The 21,255-nt window shown below is 41.1% G+C and overlaps 1 protein-coding gene across 1 annotated transcript in view; it reads right to left on the bottom strand.

Moving 5' to 3' along the window:
• Positions 1–1,133: 1,133 nt before the first annotated feature.
• sema3b (sema domain, immunoglobulin domain (Ig), short basic domain, secreted, (semaphorin) 3B) overlaps positions 1,134–21,255 on the bottom strand; it is a 32,594-nt gene continuing 12,472 nt past the window's right edge. The window contains exons 4-17 of the mRNA XM_071544447.1: positions 18,347–18,466; positions 17,347–17,440; positions 16,806–16,925; positions 16,263–16,405; positions 15,849–15,963; positions 13,536–13,605; positions 12,855–12,999; positions 10,352–10,571; positions 10,118–10,209; positions 9,882–9,923; positions 9,033–9,190; positions 8,804–8,859; positions 6,314–6,453; positions 1,134–5,582 (exon numbers count right to left, since the gene is read on the bottom strand). Of these exons, the coding sequence (XP_071400548.1) occupies positions 5,073–5,582; positions 6,314–6,453; positions 8,804–8,859; positions 9,033–9,190; positions 9,882–9,923; positions 10,118–10,209; positions 10,352–10,571; positions 12,855–12,999; positions 13,536–13,605; positions 15,849–15,963; positions 16,263–16,405; positions 16,806–16,925; positions 17,347–17,440; positions 18,347–18,466 (2,025 nt within the window). The 3' untranslated portion in view covers positions 1,134–5,072. The remainder of the gene's footprint in view (positions 5,583–6,313; positions 6,454–8,803; positions 8,860–9,032; positions 9,191–9,881; positions 9,924–10,117; positions 10,210–10,351; positions 10,572–12,854; positions 13,000–13,535; positions 13,606–15,848; positions 15,964–16,262; positions 16,406–16,805; positions 16,926–17,346; positions 17,441–18,346; positions 18,467–21,255) is intronic.

The following is a 21,255-nucleotide window of genomic DNA, read 5'->3' as shown; positions in this document are numbered from 1 at the left end:
CCACCATATTCTTTGAATTATTTCTGGACCGGACATTTCTCAGCTTCAATCTAGAGTTATTCATACATGTTGAGAAACAGTTTGAAACAATTTTATGCAGGAGAGAAATAAATTGTTAAATGGTCAAAAAAACTGCAAATAACATTGTGGACTTCAATACACAAAGTCACGAAAGTAGTATGAAAAAAAAAAAATACTTGCTCATATCAATAACTGCTCATGTATCATGGTTCTTACGTTATTGCATGACTGCCACCATGTGGTTGAAAGGCAAATGACACTATTTCAGTTATTCATGAAGAATTCAGAGTTTTAAAATATATATAATATATATCTCTGTATGTGATTCCTTCTGTACAGGTCTAAATTATAAAAATTGAAATGAAGCAAGCCTTTTTTATTTTAAATTTTCAAAATCTTTTTTTAGGTGCAGACCATCTTCATTCTTTGAAAATGTCTGACTGTCATGTTAGAATTACTTTGCTCTGTGATTTAGAAGAAGCTCAGCAGATAAATGCAGCATAACAGATATTACCTCTGAACACCATAACAGATACATGACTCATAATTACAACTGAAGTATACAAACACTGTGCTATTAGACACAGTATTGTTAGAAAGTGGGTTGATGCGTGATCACTGTGACTCGACTCGATGGACAGTCAAACACTGACATTAACTAAACCTGAAATATGCACTGACTGCTGGTATTTTTGTTCTTGCATACAAGCAATACTATTTATGTAAAAATATGACAGAAAACAGAAAAAAATTGAAATATTACAGTAACACTTGATAATAAGGGTACAGGGTACACCCTTAACAGTTAACTAGTAATCATTTACTAATGGTGTCCATGTTAACTAAGGTATTAATTTATACATTATTTAATAGTCATCTTTATAAACTATTAAATAATGTAGGCTATAAATTAATACCTTAGTTAACATGAACACCATTAGTAAATTATTACCAGGCACATTAGTTAACTGTTAATTAATTAAGGGTTAGTTAATGCGTATTAAGCATTAACTAACCCTTAATTAATGTACCCCATTGTAAAGTGTTACCAATATTACTTTTAAACCACGACAGAGAGAATGAAAGAAGCCCAAACGTGTGTTGAAGTAACTGGGTATTTTTTATTGTGTTAATCAAAAACAATCCGAACACGACAATTCACAAAGACCTCTGGGAGTATTACAGTGCACCACGTTAACTTTGGCCTTCGACCTTTGAACTTTCACCAGCAGACCGCTCGACACACACACCGCCGCTCCTTAGCCATTATATACAGAGCTCTCCTTTCCCCCAAAACACACACACACACACACACACACAAACACACACACAATCCACAAGCACATGCACAACAACATACTCTCTCTCCCTCTCTCACATACATACACACACACACACACACACACACACCTCTCCTTATGACTTATCATACAGGGGTGCGTCACATGGCATGGGATACAACAGGAGTGTTGATTGGAGGGCTGTGTGAACAACAATGACTCTAATTGGACACTGGATTCAGGAAGTGTTTCCCCACTGGTTGTAATGTACAAAACAAAAACAGTCTTGAGGATGAGTCCTTCTCAGCAGAACATGAAAGGTACAGATGTAAATCTACATTTATAAGAAAAATAAAAATCCACCACAACATATCAGCTTATCTTTGCACATAAATACATAGGAATAATAATAATATTCAACATTGTGCTTTCTTTCTCTCTCTCTTTTCTCTGCTCTTTCTCTCCTCCGCACCATTGTCAAACGCATATAGCCACTAACATTGGTCATGCAATTTCAAAAGAGCACAAAACAACAGCCGGCTTAAAAGGGAGACTCACCCAAGTTTGACATCACTACCAAAGTAAAATGGCCTCTTATTAAAAGAAAAAGTAAACTCTTTTAGTGAATTAGTAGTCTAAACTCAATTAGTTATGTAGTTTTACAAGGCTTATGGAAATGGGGCATGTGTAGATTAGGCTGCATCTCCCTACAGTTAAACTCATTTTTTATTATCGCTTCTATTTTCCTTTCATCTTTTTTGCAGTGATTCCTCAATTCCTGGATGTGATGTCAAATTGCAGAGTTTCCCTTTTACAGACGTCAGTCAGTTCAGTTCAGTTCAGTTTAAAGAGTTAATTACATCTTTATAAAGCAGGTATATAAATAACAACGACAATGATTCCATACATCTAAAATCCACTCACGGGCCTAGTGTGTGCTGCCTGCTGGGATCAGGCGCTGCTTTTCCAACAGTATCTTAGCATTTCCCATCATCTTATCACAGAACCGGATGATCTTAGAGACAGTTTTTATGTTTTTTTGGCACACATTTCCCTGTGTGAGCTAATGAACACTCCAGTACCAATGTCAGCTGTCAAAAATACCATTATTGACATCATTTTTTTTGCATCCATAGTTTGAAAATCATACTTATAATGCATATACAAACTGAAACGACCAAGATAATGTCATTGTATTCCCTGCTGTCTTTTTGCATAAACCGATTTTGCAAATGAAACATCACTTTTACACCAAGATACTTTTGAGAAACAACAGCTCAGATTCAAATCCCTGGCAGCAGCACAAACTAGGCCTTGTATCCATCATAAAAGGGATATTGAAATTTCATGAATGTAAAAACGTAAAGGCGTGTTTTATCTTACAAAGCCAGCTGTTTTCTTTCACGTTGGATAGACTATGATATGAAGAATACGTCATCGTACCACAGGTAGGCGCTTCAAACCGGGCCTATACACACAATGGACACTGGGGGGCAGGCTACACACACCATGTTATCACATAGAACCAACAAATAGGGCTTCTTTACAGATAATACACACAGAGAGAGATGGGACTATAGACAGAGGGAAGGAAGACCTTATCGTCCTTATTGTCCAATAGAAGGAGATGACATTGTTAAGCAGCAAATGATAATGATATTCGACTGGAAATGACTGTAACGCTACATGAAGAGTGATTATAACAGTGTATAAAATTAGTGAAAATGCATCGTGAACAGCGCAGAAGAACAGGCTTCTGTCTGTGTGTGTTTTACCGTGTTGAACGAGGAGTCACTTGTCCGTGTGCGAGTGAGACCGACGCGCTCGGTCATCTCAAATATCATTTGCATATATCTATTTATCACAAACAACATATGCAACAACAGTGTAAAAGAGCAAAGGAGTAGAAGTACCGCTTAGAATACAAAAATCATAGTTTCACTCATAAATATCATGCTAATATACTGTACTGTAGCCCAAAAGCATGGGTTGTCATACTCGGAGTCCACTAGGGTTTGCTGAGAAAGGGACGCATCTCTTTCCCATCTTTCTCTCCCCCACTTTCCTCTCTTCCTCCTCCTCCTCCTCCTCCTCCTCCTCCTCCTCCTCCTCCTCCTCCTCCTCCTCCTCACCATGTTAATGCTTCATAGTCAAATCACCATATTCACAATCCCTCCTTATATCCCCGAATGGAAATGTGGAAAAACATAGAACACAGCCTGGGAGTTGACCAATAAATTGTGAATTTTAGTGCTTTTATGGGTCATGTCAAAACTCTTTTTTTTTTCAAATTCTCAGTATGACATTTGTGTGTTATCTTTGTGCAGAAAGATACTGCATAAACTGCATTTTATAAACTAAAACATGTTCATATAATAATAATGCAGGTTTTACTGTACTCTAGGGTTCATATTTGTTCTGCAATCACGACATAGAGATTTACTCCTTTCTCTGTGTAAACGTCTGATCTTTCTCTCATACCATGGAATGCCAGTAGTTTTTCCACCCCCTCCTTTTCTAGTGGTTTGGACCAATAAAAGCAATATAATCATATCCGGCCAGATACGACTGCTCTTGAACCATGACTGCATCGTACTGTGTGATTCACTTTGCTGCAACACGCCTCAATGTGCCTTAAAGAAAAACCTACTGTGTAACCAGTTCTGCAACATGCTCGTCTTTGCCACAAGTTTCCCCTTCGCCGCACACTTTGACAGCATCTCCACCTCCATCATGACTGCATCGTGTCATATTATGCATACAAAACCTGTGATATGTGAGGATACTGGAGACATGTGCACATAGAGTACCAGAGAAAGTGGATCAATCCATCCAGTGTGTGTGTCTGTCTGCATGCTTGTGCGTTCGATATGTGTGTGTGCCCATTTCATCAGTTATACTGCATGTGTGTGTGTGTATAATAATCCAACTCCATTATTCCAGTCATAGGCCATTAACTTTCCAGTATATTCCAGTTGATATGTTGACATGTTTCACCATCCTTTCCCACTTTGTTCAACACTTGAATCCACCATTTTGGTCCGTTCTACAGTGGTATGAGGTCTTCAGCTAAGACAAGCCTTCGGGAGAGTTCATCCATACAACTTTGGGGGACAGTTTTTGATCAGGGGGTGTAGTGGTGTTGTCCAATGAGGAGGCGTTTACACTGTGAACCACCATCCACATACAGTTTGTGTCACTGGTAACTGGGCTAGCATGTAGGAAGACTCTTAACACCCAGAGAAAGACGTGGTAATCCTGGACTGTGAACGCACCGTCCATGTTTAGTCAGTGGCAATGGGGATGATAGGTGAGTGTAAGCTTTATGCCCAGAGAAAGAAGTGGGTATATTCCCAAATACCTGCTTATACACTCAACTATACTAGTGGAAGAGAGTAAAGGGGTCGTGCAGAATCAGTATGGGCAGTAAGGCAGTACATGCAGGGGCTTGGCCAGTGGTACGAGGATTGGGGGATCGAGGGGATTTGGTGACGTTGGTTGGGGGGGGAATCTGGGTAGAATATAGTGGGGGCATCCGTAGATAAATATACACAACAGAGGAGGTGCTGTGTGTGTGTGTGTGTGTGTGTGTGAATGTGTGTGTGTGTGTGTCTGTGTGTGTGTGCGTGGGGTGTATCTGTATGTGTATTTCAACACCTCCAGGAGTTCTTGGTCTCTCAGTCTCTTTCGATCGTCATCCTCCTTTCTCCGCTCCTCCTTTCTCTCTGTATCAGTCATTGTTTTCTCCCTCCGTCTCTCCCGTCTCTGCCGTTACTCCCCTGCGCTGCGCGGCGCCCGTGGGTTCGGCTTCCCGTCGTGGGTCCGGCGGTTTCTCCCCTTCCTGATCTCCTGAAGGTGCTTCCACTTCTTGTTAGGGGGGCGGGCCACAGGGCCCAGAGGCACGGCTTGCTTCCCTGCCGCCGGTGAGCTCTTATCCGGTTGGTCGCTGGCAGTCTTGCGCGCCCAAACTTGCTCGCATATCTGGTCGACGGTGCTCAAGTTGGGGTGGTCCACCAGCTGCATAAAGTCCCGGTACCACAGCTTTTGATTGGTCGGCGGGGGCCCGCCTCCGCTGCGGGGGTCCAATCGGACAGGGGGGTCGGAGGGTAAGTTGGAGATGGAGGGGGAAGTTGAGGGGACGACTTCTAGGGTGATGCCTAGTAAGGTCTGGGTGAAGCCGTGCTCCATGGCGTGGCACTGGTAGACGCCGATGTCTCTCTTCAGGACGCGCCGAATCAGAAGACCTCTGTCCGTCTGGAGGATGCGGTCGTCTAGACGCACCTGGGAAACAAGAAGTGAGAAGATATGAAATGAAGGAGCTAAAAGTAAGAGAGGACATAAACTGAAATAAATTGACATGACAGTCCTATTTTTTGTCATTTCAGTAGCTGTGATCCCAAACAATGATTTTAAAGTCATGGGTGCAGAGTTGTCCTTAGTCACTAAGAAATTTAAGCAAAACAAGTTGCAGCATCAACAAGCCCTTTAAGAGAGCATTGCACAAGCAAATATTCCCCTTCATCACCGACTACAACCGTAAATTATGTGCTTCTGCTTTAAACCAAATCCGTCAAGGCTGGCCTAAGGTGCCCTTTATAAATGAAGCATTCTCTGATCTGATTTGAGTTTCTAGGATGGAAAACTTTTTCCATCCTTTTTCTTGTCTTTACAGCACCTTTCAAAGGATCTTATATGTGCTACAGTTAGTTAGGGAATTGGTGTTGCAAAGTGTTAGCAATTAGGCGCAAACTTGACTTGTGTGGCCTTAGAGTTACATATAATTTACATGCATAATTATGATAGGCGCAAAGAGGCATTTTTTTGAGAAGTGCTATTAAGTAGTTTTCCACTCATTGCACACCGTTAGTGAATCAGATTTGGTTGTTTTGGTGATATAGCGCACATTCTTCCCTGCGCAAACCTTTAGTGAATCTGGGCCATGGTCTCTTGTCACTTCCCACACCTCTAATCCTCCCTCCCTCCCTTCCTCCCCTCTCTCCCCTCCCCCTCACCTCTTCCCGGGGGTTCTGTGGATGTTTCTGGAAGGTCCAGGTGACTCTGGCCTGCAGGGATTTGGGGATACACTCCAAGAAAGTGCTGCTTCCCTCGACTCCATACAGCCTCCTCTCTGCAACACGATGCTTGTGGTGATCTGCAGGGGGCAGCAGAGACACAGACATGTAAAACACAGCATCTACCTACTGCACTTAGTGTCAGAATAGAATCAGGGACAGAACAGAACAGAACAGAACAGAACAGAACAGAACAGAACAGAACAAAACAGAACAGAACAGAACAGAACAGAACATATAGAAGAGAACAGGGCAGAACAGAACACAGCAGAACAGAAGAGAAGAGAAGAGGAGAGAAGAGAAGAGAACAGAACAGAACAGAGCAGAGCAGAACAGAACAGAACAGAACAGAACAGAACAGAACAGAATAGAACATATAGAAGAGAACAGGGCAGAACAGAACACAGCAGAACAGAACATATAGAATAGAAGAGAAGAGAACAGAACAGAATAGAACATATAGAAGAGAACAGAACAGAACAGAACATATCGAAGAGAATAGAATAGACAAGAACAGAACAGAAAATAACATATAGAAGAGAACAGGGCATAACAGAACACAGCAGAACAGAACATATAGAAGAGAAGAGAACAGAAAAGAACAGAATAGAACATAGAGAAGAGAACAGAACAGAACAGAATAGAACAGAACAGAACATATCGAAGAGAATAGAATAGACGAGAACAGAACAGAACTGAACAGAAAATAACATATAGAAGAGAACAGGGCAGAACAGAACACAACAGAACAGAACATATAGAACAGAATAGAACAGAACAGAACATATAGAACAGAATAGAACAGAATAGACATTTAGAGCTGAGATGATTAGGTTCAGTTAGGAAACCACATTCAAAGTTCACTCAGGGACAGTTTCCCTAATAAAGATTAATAAAAGACTAAATATTAGGTCATTTTCAGTCTTGTGAGCAAAATTATCTCTTGTATTGGCATCACAAGAACTAGATTTAATCCACATTTGTAAAACACGTCCTTGAAACAAGGCCTTTTTCATGCAAGCTTCCTTTTGTTGTATGTCTTGTTTATCACTACAATGGAGTCTTATTCAGCACTGATTGATGACTGCCTCTGTGTTGGTGCTGATGGGAAAGTTCACAACAATCACTTGTGATGTCAGCTTCCTGTTAGGAAGTCTTACTGAAGATGTTTTCAGTACTTTGGGGGTTTGATTTGAACATGTTGGGCCTGCGTGTTTCATATCAAACAAGGGCCTTCATTGTCTTGGTCGCTCTAAGTCACGTATATCGTCACAATGGCTCTTATGCATACTGTGAGACAATTGATGAGTGATGAAGTTTAGTAATGACCAAGGATCGACTTCAGTGCCCCAAATCCTAACCTTAGCCATTAGTGGGCAACAGCGTTTCCCCTATATTCATTCAGCAATGCTGGATGAGCAAGCATTATATTTTAGTCAGAATTAATAGTTTTTATTATCTAATGCAAATAAGCATGTCTGAGGTGCTCTAAGACCAAAACTGGACAAAAAAAGACCAAATTTACCTTTAACCACTACTACAAAAAATGACTGGGGAAACAATGGCGAGGAAATTGCCAAACTGACCCATGATCAGTGCTTGGGGGCAATGCCACCAGTCGCAGACAATTACTTTGACCTCCATCGGGTTTTACAATACCGCCACATGATGTAATCGTATTATTACCCAGCAGTCCTTCTGTTTGAGCGATTAGCCTGATTCAGTTATGTGGCAGAAAGACAGATAGCGACAGAAAGCCGGTATTGTGGGCTGAGAGGACGGAGGTCAGCGGGGGTGAAGGGAGTAGGATTTTGGCTTTGGCACAGAGAGCGGTGAGATGTCAGACACCGAGTCTCTCTGTGAGTCAGAGCATGAGCAGAGCAACGCTTTGTTCTTGCACATACCTCTACAGCAGTTCATGAACGGTCAACCACCAAATCTGGCTGCTCCGGGGAGATATCAGAAGCTGCATTTTCATTTTAAAACCCTACAGTGTATTCTTACTGTAATCTGTGCCGTGGATCCAGTATTTGCCAAATATTCTGTAGCTTTGCAGTTATTGATATTGACAGTCAGGGGAAAAATCCTGAATGCCATTGTTGATTGTGGAACCAAAGGTCAGTTAATGAGGTTTCTTGTTGCTTAACTTCTACAGAGAGTGCATGCTGAAATGTAAAAAAGTTCTTCCAAATTGAGATATCACTTTAGAGGACATTTGGTGTGCATACTAATAATTATTTCAGTTGCAATCCACAAGATTCTTTTTGTAATTCCATTTCTTTGGTGCACTCATTGCTGTGGTGTTTCTGCACTGCACTTCCCAGAGATCCCCTTTCAATCAAACAGTGTGGGTTGGACTGTGATGTCTTTCTACTTCTATTTTATATGCAGATTATTTTCCTACAGTATTTAAAATCAGCAGAGTCTTACCTCCAGAACACAGGGTGTTGGGATCCCCGTTCCTCACATCCTGACGACGGAAACGTCTGTAAAATGATGTTTAGTCATTTAGAGTTAACATCAATTTTCCATCACATCAATAATGTGAGAAGTAGTTGATAATACAGCAGTTGACCTTGCAATCACAATACAGTATTTTTCAAATGAATGAATTATCATCGGAGGTGTGTCATTAGTGTGTAGTGTTTTTGTTCCATACCTCTTGGTGTTAGGCAGGTAGCGTGTGCAGGACGTCCCGTCCCAGGCGCAGTAAGGGTCTCTGGCCAGGCAGCACTCTGCGCAGGCCTTCCCATACACACTGCAGCGGTGGAGGGGAACCTGGGCTATGCCTGTGTCTGAGCCCACATAGAGCTGTTGCTGTGTACAGAGGGAGAGTGGAGGGACAAATTTTAGAAGAGGGTTTGGAATAAGGGTTTGGTAGTTCCCTGTATATGTGTCCAAATGTCATGAACCCAGGCTCATTTAACTTTACAGGAGACCCATTTTACAAGAGAAAATCAAAATCCAATTAAAAATCATTGGTTCAGTAATAACCTCCATCAAGCAGGTAATTTTTGTGCCCCTGTCTGTCAGCAGGATGTCTCAAAAACGTATTAATGGATTTACGCACAGATGAACGGATGGCCTTGGGCCAGGGAACAATTGATTAGATTTTGGTGATGATCCGGATTTGGGATTTCTACCATTAGATGATTATCATTTTAAAGCCATAACTATAAAATTGACAGAGATAGAGACTTGATTCCAAATCCTAGGTTCATGTTTGCAGGCTCAAGAAATCAATTTAACTAACAAATTTAAGTGGCAGGAATGATGTGTTTGGGTGTAACAGCAGGTTGGAGAATTGGCAGAGGTTTGCGATTTCCGAATGTCTCCTAGTTAATAATTCAAACAAACAAAACAAACAAACAAAAAACGGTCTCCTACAATGTGCCTGTTTTTCCATGTTGGGTCAAATATTCATTGCAGTGCAAGAAATACAATATCCAATTTAACATGAGGCCTTCCTCTTGATTAAGCAGCGATTTGAAGTATAAAACAGACTTACCCGTTTTGAGGAGATCTGCATGTTGATGATAGACGAGGCATCCTGAAGAACAGAGGAAATAAAACCAATCAATTACCACCTTACATTATAGAGAACATGGGTTTGCATTATTGAACACAAAACTCATTCAACATACAACATATCATTACACAGCATACGACATGCAGTATTATGATGTTATGAAGTACTTTTATAATGTCTAAAATACTTTTATCTCTTCTATATAATATTCTTACCTTGAAGACCTCCAGTTCTTCCAGTAGAAGTTCCTCCATGTTGTTCCAGCTCTCCTTGGGGACACTGATCACCTTCAGTACAGTTCCTTTGTCTGAAATAACAGATGTAGAGCTTTAGATAAACTTTTTTTTTCTATTTCATTTCATTATTTTCATATTTCTTACAGTGCTTTGAGTATTTACTGATGTAGCTGAGAAGTGGAGAATCAGAGTTGAAAAAGAAGAAGTCCTTACCCGTGCCAATAAACATGACATCATACTGTCCGTCTGCAGCACCGACTCGGTCCACAGCGATCTGCGTGAAGCTGTAGTCCACGTTGGTTCTGAGGAAGACGGGCCGGCGGTTCAGAGGGTAGACCGGGTTGAACATCAGAGGGTGGTGCCGGGCGAACTGGATCACATCGTCAGGGAAACCCTTAGTGGACTCAAAGCTGCCGAACGTCTTGCTGGGGCACTAATGGGGGTTGATGAAGAGAAATTCAATGTATTAGCCAATGTTAGGTCCACGTTTATACAGACTTGAAGATAAAAACGAAACTTCTTATCCACTCAAACATAAAATATGAAGAGATACAGTACAAAAATAAACTTGCAAATAGCGAACTGTTGCTTCTATTTCCCATTTCCTAGAGGTAGAGGAGTGATCACATATCATTTACTGTCATTAGATGTCCCACTTCACATTTCATTTGCAGCTATTTTGCAGATGCTATTTTGTGCTCTTCTTAGTAAACTGATGCACAACAGCACAAATGAATGCAATCTTTTATCCCATCCTCAGAAATCCCAATTCACCTGTTAATGAAATGGAGATATTGACTGAAATGATGCAAACATTTGAAAATACATTCCACAAATAGGATGAAATTGTTTGAATTTAGCCAAATTGTCATTTAGACAAACGATTTTGATCGCAAATTAGGCCATACTGGACAATCTGGAACATGTGATCATGCACGTTTTACATTTTAAATAGGATTTAGACCACTGACCAAAGAATTTAAAAAATTTCAGTGAATCCAATTCTACTGTACTGGATTTATGACAGCGCTACACCACTGGACTCAACACTGAAACAGCACAGGCTTCTCTCAGATTCTCTTGACCACATTTGGAGTAAAACGTCCCATAATGACTCGTAATGGACGGGTAAATTTGTTTTGGTGTTTGCATCGCGTGCAGATTGGAATACAATCTTTGACTTGTCAACAGTTCAGTTGTCTTGAGGTAAACAAAGCCACAAGGCACTGAACCGCAGTCCAGCAGGCCATGGTGAGGTGATTATGGTGTGATGGGTCACAACTTAGGATGTGAGAGAGATTTACTTCAGGTCAAAGTACAGTCAGCTTCTGTAATTAAAATTCCATCCCTGGACATTATAACCAGGATACTAAAATGGTACTAAAATATACTATCATGCAAGCTATTTATAGATTTTTGTTAAAATAGTGTTAGGACTTTTTTATTTTTTCTATTTGACAGCGTAGTGAGGTGATTATGGTTTGAACCAATGATAAGACATTGCAATATATTACAGTAGAATACAGTGCACTAGCAAACAGTTGGCTCATATAGTGTTAAACTTTACTGTTTTATGCATTTGAAAAATTTTATCTTTTTTATTTTACATAATTCACTTGTGAGCATGATTTTTTCTTTCTCTTTTCTTGTAACTTCATTTGTTCCTCTAATGTTACCGCCCAGTGAGGTGACGATGGCGTGAGAAAGGGTTTACTGTCGGCCAAATGCAACTACTATTCTGCAGTCATACAATGGGGATTGTTCTGCTATGGCAGCAACAGCTAAATCACTGTAAAACAAATCCTGCTGACGCTACGCTTGTGTGCTTAGCAGAATGTAAGAACCCTAATAACCGAATATTACAAGGATTGGGGGATTGTGTGGAGGTTTTGAGGTCTCGTAAAGTAAAGAGGACTGTGAATGTACAGTGTGGCTGTTACAAGTATAATACATTGAGAAACCTCTCCCATCTGACTGAGAGATTCAAATACACATACAGTACACTGAATGTACAAAAAAAAACAGGAACGCCTTGTTTTGCACAATCAATGTCTCAGTTGTCTGAAGTGGATTTCAAATATAATCCGAGATTTCACCTGAATTCACCTGGTCAATTTCACAGAATGAGCAGGTGTTCCCAATATTTTGCACACTCATTGCATATATTCAAAGCTGCACTAGATAAGACTTAGATATAAAAATATATATATCAGCCTAAATCACTGAGTGGGGCTGCAACAGAGAAGAGCGTCCCATCTGCCCTGATTGAGACACATTGGAGTCACCCTGTTTGCCCAATTTAATTTCAGATATTTTCTTCCATTTCAGATCATTTTCTTGGCACACAGAAAGCGATGAATCAAAACTAGAGTGGAATACGAAGCTGTCTCCTAAACAGCCGCGAGAAATCTGACCTCACCAACGATGGCTGAACCTGCTGGCAAAATATTTTTATCCACTAACACACTAAGCGGAAAAATTTAGGTCCGAGAGTGCGGTTTACTGACATCATGTTACATGATTTCTGGGTAATGAAGTCCTTCAAACTTTCAAAATTTCAAACAGTGATCTCCTGCTGCCACTTGGGGTCGCCAAAGTGCGAAGTTGCCTAGTGCTGCTTTAAGGCCCCTGAACACGATTACATCATTAAAACTATCATGCTCATCAGAGAACTGCTCTATTGATCTTAACACTAATCTATTGATCAATGACATACCATGCCAGGCCGGGGGTAGGGCACTTTTCCCTGGAAGGGGACCCACTGGTAGTTGGGCCCCTCTTTGTGAGCGAAGGGCCCCAGGAAGGCCCTCCGGATGTCATTCATGGTGTAGAGACACACAGCTGAGCCTTTAAATACACTGCTGCTGGGGGACAGAGGGGCAGAGGAAGGGAAAACAAAAACTTAACGGTTTAGCTAGAGAACTCACACAAACATTCTGTCTCTCCCTCTCTCTTTCTATGTCTCTCTCACACAAACACACACACACACACACACACACTAAAACACAAGGACAACTGCACACTGCTAACCCTTCAAACACACTGATGACGTGGGATTGGGTGAGCAGAATGACAGTTTCAATAGTGATTCAAGTTCTGTTTCTCTCCCTTTCTTTCTGAATCTGTCTCTCTCTCTCACACACACATACACACACACACACACGCACACACACACACACACACAACCTAACTATACACATAGAAATCCAACTTCCCATGCAAGCTCATTGCCCAAACAAGCACATTGCCTAATCTCACACATTCTCTCTTCACACATGCATGCATACACGCATACACGTACACACACACACACACACACACACACACACACACACACACACACACACACACACACACACGCATGCACATGCACATACACGTATGAATGAACTCTGACCTGGAAGTAGAGAAGACTGTGTAGACCAGAGGGTTCTTCCTGTCCCTTGTCTGCAGCAGGAACACGTCGCCTGGAGGATGGACACACACACACACACACACACACACACACACACACACACACACACACACACACAGGTCAGAGGTGACAGTTGAGAGGTCAAAGGTTGAGAGAAAGATAAACAAAGCCCTATGGCCATGTCTAACCACTTTAAAGAGACATTTCACTGATAACTCGCTGGACAAAATCCATTATAGCCTGCAGCAGAGCTTTGATAAACTAAACTAAATTTAACAAGATTTTGTTTCATTAAAAGATTTTGCTACACTTGTGAGAGTTGAATTACTAAACAAAGACGACAACTTTTCATAGTTCTGCTGTCCCTGTCTAGATGAAGTGGATTCCTCAAGAATAGTTGTGATCTTAAAGCTTGAGGTTTGGTCAAGAAATTCAGGCCAATTTAACCCTTAATTCTGCTTTCTCTAGATCCAAAAATCAAAAGATTTATTTTTACAGGGGGATCTTTTGGAAAGACGTTGCCTCAGGTTGGTCAGAAAAATCTTGGTCAAGATAAAAGATTCATTGTTCATACGAGGGAACCTGATGGACGGATATAGCCTAATATAAGGTAGGTTTGGAAATGTAGACAAATTTTTCCACTTAGTTAAACTTTCGCTGAGTTAAGACAGAAGCACACAGACAGATCGTATTATAGCCCACAGATAGAGTCAGACAGATCAATTAGAAATATCTTCAGAGCTGAACTGCTGCTGCAGCTGCTGTGGAGAAACCCAGCGACTGCAGTTTGGGTGTTTTCCTTTTAGAAACTTTATATGGTCATGTGTCGAGTGAGTTTCAGGAGTTTCCTTGAACCCTTTTAAAACCCACTGTGTAATAAAAAAAAAAAATACAATTAGTGTGAACAAGAATATGTGCATTCTTTTCTAAATTTAATTTCAATTGTTTTCTTTTCTTGATTTAATAATGATTACTCCAAGTCTGGATTAAATCCTTTTATCAGGCCAAGGTATCTGATGGACAGATTGCATTATAGCCTACAGGTGTATTTAAATCTATTACAATAGATAAACTAAGGCTTTCTCCTGATCTGTCTGACATGGTTTCCCTTATTAAACTAGGGGATATGTTGTGCTATTAGAGCAGAGGCATAGATAGAAGATTCAGACTGATTCTTTAAGACTAGCAATGCTTCCTTGATGAAAGCCTATTTCTTTACAGCATAAATAATGTTTTAGAAAGTTATACACAGATAAAATGTATCGCTTCGTTATGAGTATTTATGAGTGTAGACAAAATAAACTGAACTGGCACCAGAAGTCTGAAGATCAATCAGATCGAGTTCAGAACTAAATTATGTCTTCTTTATCTTTATCATAAAACTTCCTCTGCTCACAGCCCAAACTTTAGAGGTTTAGTCTCGCCCTTGGACCCAGTCTAATGAAAACACATTAGCGCGTTCTGTCGTGTGACGACTCACCAGAAACAGGCCTGGAACTCATTTTGAATCCCAACCCATAGCCAAAACACTGGCTTCAGATCTGGTTAGAAAATATTACCAATTAATCTCTTACTCACGCTTTTTCCAAGTCTACAGGAATGTGGAGCTGAACGGTAATCTACAATTGAGGTCAGAAGTCCTGGTTAATTTATTGTGCTTTCTCTGGGTCGAGAGGGAGACAAAATCAGGGAACGTGCTGCTCGATAAAAATCCAAAGAACAAAGAAAGGTTGGAAAATCAGCCCAATTTCAGCACTTAGTTTTGCTTTTTCCAACTCCAGAAAAATCTGATTACTTTATCTCACTATGGAATGTTCTGGACAGATGTAGCCCAAGGTGGGGTCAGAAAATAAGAAAGCTGGACCTATTTTGCCACTTTGCTATTTGAGTTGAGACAAAAGTGCGCTCCTTAACCGTATTAGGACATCTGCTGGGCCCAGAGTGAGGTCAAATTGGGACAAATTTTGGCACTATGCTTTCACCAATCCAAGATCAAAAGGCCACTTTTGACCACTTTCACTGAAGCTCCCTGCAGGACATTCTCTTCAAACACCAGTTACATTACATCACACTTTTACCTTAATAATTTTAGTCCACTATGAAGTCTTTCACCAGGTTTTGCCTGTGAAGTTCAAGTGGTGTTTAGGATGTTTTCCCCTTAAAGCGTGTTTTTATAAATGAGTCCACTTACTTATAAATTGTTGAGGCTGATTTATGTAATTCATTCAAAAATAAGGTAAATACTGTTGCCGAACAGATATTCTATTCTACTGAGAGTGTATAAAGTGAACTCACGCAGCTCGTCAAAGTACGTGTCGCTGCCGTCGGCTCCTGGGACAGAGCAGATCAGACGGGTCTTCAGGAAGGTCGTCCACTTGTTCACCAGACTTCGCTGACCACCCATATCATTCTGGTTAAAGAAAAACAAATCAAGAATTGGTCAACTGAAAATGAGCACAAGAAAACGAATAGCAATTCTTATAGGCTGAAGGAAGGGAGCAACAGCAGTGTCATAAATTGGGCAGACAATTCACCAGCCACTATTTCACCAAATATTATTTTTAGAATAGAAAAAGGCCTCGGTTGATTATCTGCCAAAGTGGCTGGTACAGTAGACAAACTTGACCAGTATTTGGCTTGTGTCTGGTGTTAGTTTTACACCCTGTTTATTTTAAAAAACTTGGACATCAATGCCAAATAATCTCTCACCCTGCACAGCTGTCCGATGCGGGAGTAGGTGGACTTTCCCAGGCCCTGGGCCTCCACCGCCGTCTCCCGGAAGAAAAAGAAGATCTTGTCATCGTCAGGGTTTTCACTCTCCGGGACCCAAAAGGAACCGACAAACTTTGGCTCTAGTAGATGAAAACAAAGAGGAAGGACATCAATTATATTTTCTACTCTTAAGATATGAATTTTGCTTAAAAAAAAACAATACAATTGACAGATTTAGGATAGTTCTAATGAACTGGAAAACACAACCAGTGAAGCTTCAGGTACATATGTAGTAACACACAGCTAACACACACATCTTGTTTTAGAAAGCATAATACACACAGAGAAATATCATTTTTTACTTTTTTGCTACATGGAGAAAAAAAAGTTTTCCAGCTTTTGAATTTTGAAGAAGATTAACATCCTGAATAAATTGAATAGAAAGTGAATTGACCTGTACCCTGACACACCCATACACACACACATACTCTCTCAAACGCTCTCTCACACACACACACACACACACACACACATACGGACCATTGAGCCAGCGTGAGTCGTGCTGCTCGGTGCGGATGGAGGGGCGTCTCCCCAGACTTCTGAAGATGGTGAAGTCCCGCCCCATCAGGTCTGTGGCCACGCCCGCATACAGCTCATCGCCTAGGAGACAGAATTCACCAATCATTGATTGATTGGTCATGTAACATACTATGCTGATGACTAGCTCCTTTGTCATACAGTCCACAAATTAGTTCAAATGATTCCATGCTAGATAACCTCAGGAAAACAACTATGCTGTCAAACTATTTTATTACTAAAACCCCATAAACATAATCTTAAAAGATAAAAGATTCATAGTACTTTAAATTGTTGTCTAAAACTATTTTGTTTACCTAGTGGGTTACAGAAAAAAACAATACAAATGCCACGTCATTGTTTGACTTTTGAGGCATTGTAGACCCAATTTTGGCGTACACTGAAACAATTACAGTGTAACATTGCTTATAGCAGTCAAAATCTCATCAAAAGCATATAGGTTGTTGGGGGAAAGGCTCATGGTTATGAGCGTGGTGTGAGTTACCGATGAGCACAGAGGCAGCAGGGTGGCGAGGATCATACGGACTCTTCCCTTTCCCATCCTCCACCTTGGAGGGGTCGATCCTAAACACATGGTCCTGAAGCAGAGGCAGGACAGGGGAGAGAGAGGGGGAAACGCATTAATGGTGTAATGATACCTACAGTTTGTTTTCTTTGGTCTGAATCATGGTGGAAATGTTTATTTTGTTGCGTTTTTGTATTTGCTCTGTTTAGGTTTACACTGACCGATTACAAACAAACTAGTGCCTGTAAATAAAAGTGACATGGACTGACACGTGGCTTGTTTATTGGACAGGGTTTTGGTAACCTGTCATCCTGAGATTCTGGCATCAGGGAAAGCCAAAACAAATCTGATTCCCGTCCCTGTAACTTCAGCTAAGCATAATGGACTTGTCTGCGCTCTTTGCTGTAATTTACCTTCTCTGGTGTTCATACCAGACCATTTGAGACTGTGGTTTGCAGTTCGCTTCATTTTGTTATGCTAGGCTTTCCAAGCATGAGGAACTGCTGGCTATCAGATGTCAACATCCCTCTCCTACCCATAAACTCTTATGTTTTGGGGTCACTTCCTATAGTTGGTTCAGATTACGTTCTCACTCCTAATGAACCACACTGCAGCTCTGTTGGAGGAGGACCAAGACCGGGATTTCCAGGCGTCTCAATGTCGTTATTTGGTGCCACCAGAGGTCGGATTGCATCGTTCTCTCCTGGCTAAACGAACTGAACTAAAGGAGTAAATGCTCCAAACATGCTTGGTGTGAACGTACCCTAAGAGAAAAGTTAGATACATTCATATAACTAGTTAGTCTACCGCTTAATGCAAAATAACTTGCTGATGCATGGGAGATTTGCATGTAATGTACACACGGTGTCTGTATGCTCCTTGCTTTCATCTTCTGTCGCACCTCCACAAAGACACAAGAATGGCCTAGTTTTGAGGTGTGTGTGAGTGGGTGTGTGCCTGTTTTTCAGTTCTCCAGTACCTCCATCTTCTGTCCCACCTCCACGAAGGCACAGGTGGGGTGGAAGGCCCCGGTCCCACAGGCGTACAGGTGGGTGCGGTTATAGTGGTGCACAATCTTCACATAGTTCACACAGTCAGTCTGAAAAACACACAAATACGAAAGAGAGAGTCAGGCCTATGAATGCCAATATGAAGGGTGATATATTAGAAATGAAGTATATCCAGCAAACATCGTCTTATTTCGGAGAAAGCACTACAAAAGTATATATTCTTAAAAAACTCCCTCTGAAAAATGGAACAAAGATGAAAGTGATGTGTCATATGCTTTGGGACCGTCCTGTTAGCATGCATACATACACACACACACACAAACACACACACACACACACACACACACACACACACACACATATACCCCCCGCCCACCCACCCACCTACACACACACAAACACACACACACACACACACACACACACACACACACATATACCCCCCGCCCACCCACCCACCTACACACACACACACTCTCACCCCCCTATTTCCAAGCTCCATTAACAAAACATAGACTTTATCACCTCCTCTCTCTCTCTCTCTCTCTCTCTCTCCCCCCCTTCTCTCTCTTTAGTGATGTACATTCCTCACATAGCTCCTCTCTCCCTGTCTGTCTGGGACAACACTACAGAGTCCCCAACTCAGTCCAACACATTGTTATGACAGCCTTTTTGTCCTTGCTATACACACACATGCCTGCAATGTGTGTGTGGACAGCAAATGTTCACATGAAGCTACACAACAGTCAAAAGTGTAGTGACTGTTCTTATATCCTCCTAAATCAGTGGTTCTCAACATGGGGTCCGGGGAGCACCAGGGGTCCTTGAGGGGGTTCCAGGGGGTCCCCAGCAAACTGATGAATTGTTAAACTTCACTATTATTTCATTTACAAGAAGTTAACACAGTTAGAGAATGTAGAAGAAAGACTATTTTAAAGACTATTTTGATCATAGTTTCTCTGATGTCTCTCTACCTACAACACTTATAGTCATGGAGTTCGGGACAAAATCATATCTAACAATAAAAATATTCTCAGATTTGGGTCACAGTCAAAATCTCATCAAATGGGGGTCCGTGGTTCTAATGTGGACTAAATTAGGGTCCTTGATATGAAAAAGGTTGAGAATCACTGTCCTAAATCATGTATTCTTTTTTTTTTAGTTTGCTGTGCATTATCTCTAGCTACTTAAAACAATTACACCCGTAGTGAAGGCCAACTTTAATCTCAGTACATAAACAGACATAGAAAAAGACACATGCAACTGTATAGAAACACACATACACATCCACTTCTTTTCACTACTTCTTCACATAAACTGCCACGCTTCACTATCATGTTTGTGTTACAGGGCGACCCTCTCACTTTAGTTTAGACTGAGTCTTGTTTTAATCAGCAAGCTGACGTCAAACAAGAGCGGAGGAGTAAGAGGTGGAGAACAGAAACAGGAAGAAGAGAAAAGTGGTATAGGCCAATTTAATTATACCTCTATCTACAACACAGCACTTTCCCATCCCCTCTTTATCTCTCTCCCTAACCTCGAAATTGTCAGTATCCTAATCCCTTTCTCTCTCTCTCTCTTCCCTCCTCTCCTTCCCTAGACACTATTGACCCACTGACACATCTGTCCATCTTGGAGTCAGGTTGCAGTGTGCTGGATCTCAAGGGACTGCTGGAGGAGAGATTTACTGTACACTAAACAGACTGTATCACTGTATACATCTGTCCACTTTCTGTGTCCTTTTCCAGCTATAGTCCTCATATTAAGGGAATACACATACAAGGAAGTTTTGGGGAGTTTCAAAAGTGAGAAAATAATAACTTGAAGCAGCTTTAAAACTAAATGGTGAGTAATCTTAAATGATATGCGATTAAGTCTGGCAGTTTTGTGTAGGAGATTGGTAAAGTTTACACAAAATAATATAACATTCTGTTTTGAACTAGCAGGGACTACTTTCTCTGTTTCTATATGAGGTGAAGGTGGTGGGTGATGGGAGACCAAATCACTACGCAGTGGATGGATACATGGCTGCTCACCTGGAATAGTTTCAAGAAATAACCTACCTGCCTACATCAGCTTTTAACGATAATCCCATCTTAAATTATGAATCTACAGGACATATAATAAAAAACTCAACTTACTTACTTACTTTCTAGTACTTTCTAGTCAACTTTGGATGAATTTGATGTCTGAATACTTGGTGTTTTCTTTTCTTTCTCTACGCTGTTGGGTCATAGGCAGGAATTCATCTTGTTAGTCTATTCAATAAGATAGCCTACTGTTGTCTTCACACACCACTGCCAACACACTTTCTCTCTCTCTTTTTTCTATCTCTTCCTATCTCTAATCTATCCCTCCCTCTCTCCTGCCTGTTTGTCCCTAGACAGACCATTGTAACATCTGTCTGTCTAGTGCTCAAGTTACACACACTGTCGGACCCCTGGGGGCCACTGGAGGAGAGGTTTATAAAGACGTATATCTGACCCTGAGCTGGAGACAGAGATAATGCATAACCACCCTGCGTATGTGTGTGTGTTTGTGTGTGTGTGTTTGTGCATGTTAGTCTGCCTGTTTTCCCCATCTCTCTCCTCTCTTTGTGTCTGAACATATTCACCTTCCTCCCTTTGTTTCTAGTCATCTCTTTATTCTCACTTCATTCATTAACATTTTTGTGGTAATGTCAGCACATGGAAGTCTGTTTGCTGGTTTCACTCATTCATACACCTTCATTCCTTTCTTTATTCCAATCCCTCTGTCTTCATCTCTCTCTCTCTCTCTCTCTCTCTCTCTCTCTCTCTCTCTCTCTCTCTCTCTCTCTCTGTCCCTCTGTCTGTCTGTCTGTCTCTCTCTCTCTCTCAGCCCCACCCCAGGGTGACAG

The sequence above is a fragment of the Centroberyx affinis genome, unplaced genomic scaffold, assembly GCF_046629955.1.
Source record: "Centroberyx affinis isolate AG114_WGS23_722 - 3 ecotype Tasmania unplaced genomic scaffold, CSIRO-AGI_Caff_v1 ptg004578l_1, whole genome shotgun sequence".
Taxonomy (NCBI): domain Eukaryota; kingdom Metazoa; phylum Chordata; class Actinopteri; order Beryciformes; family Berycidae; genus Centroberyx; species Centroberyx affinis.
This window is presented reverse-complemented; position numbering and strand designations above follow the sequence as displayed.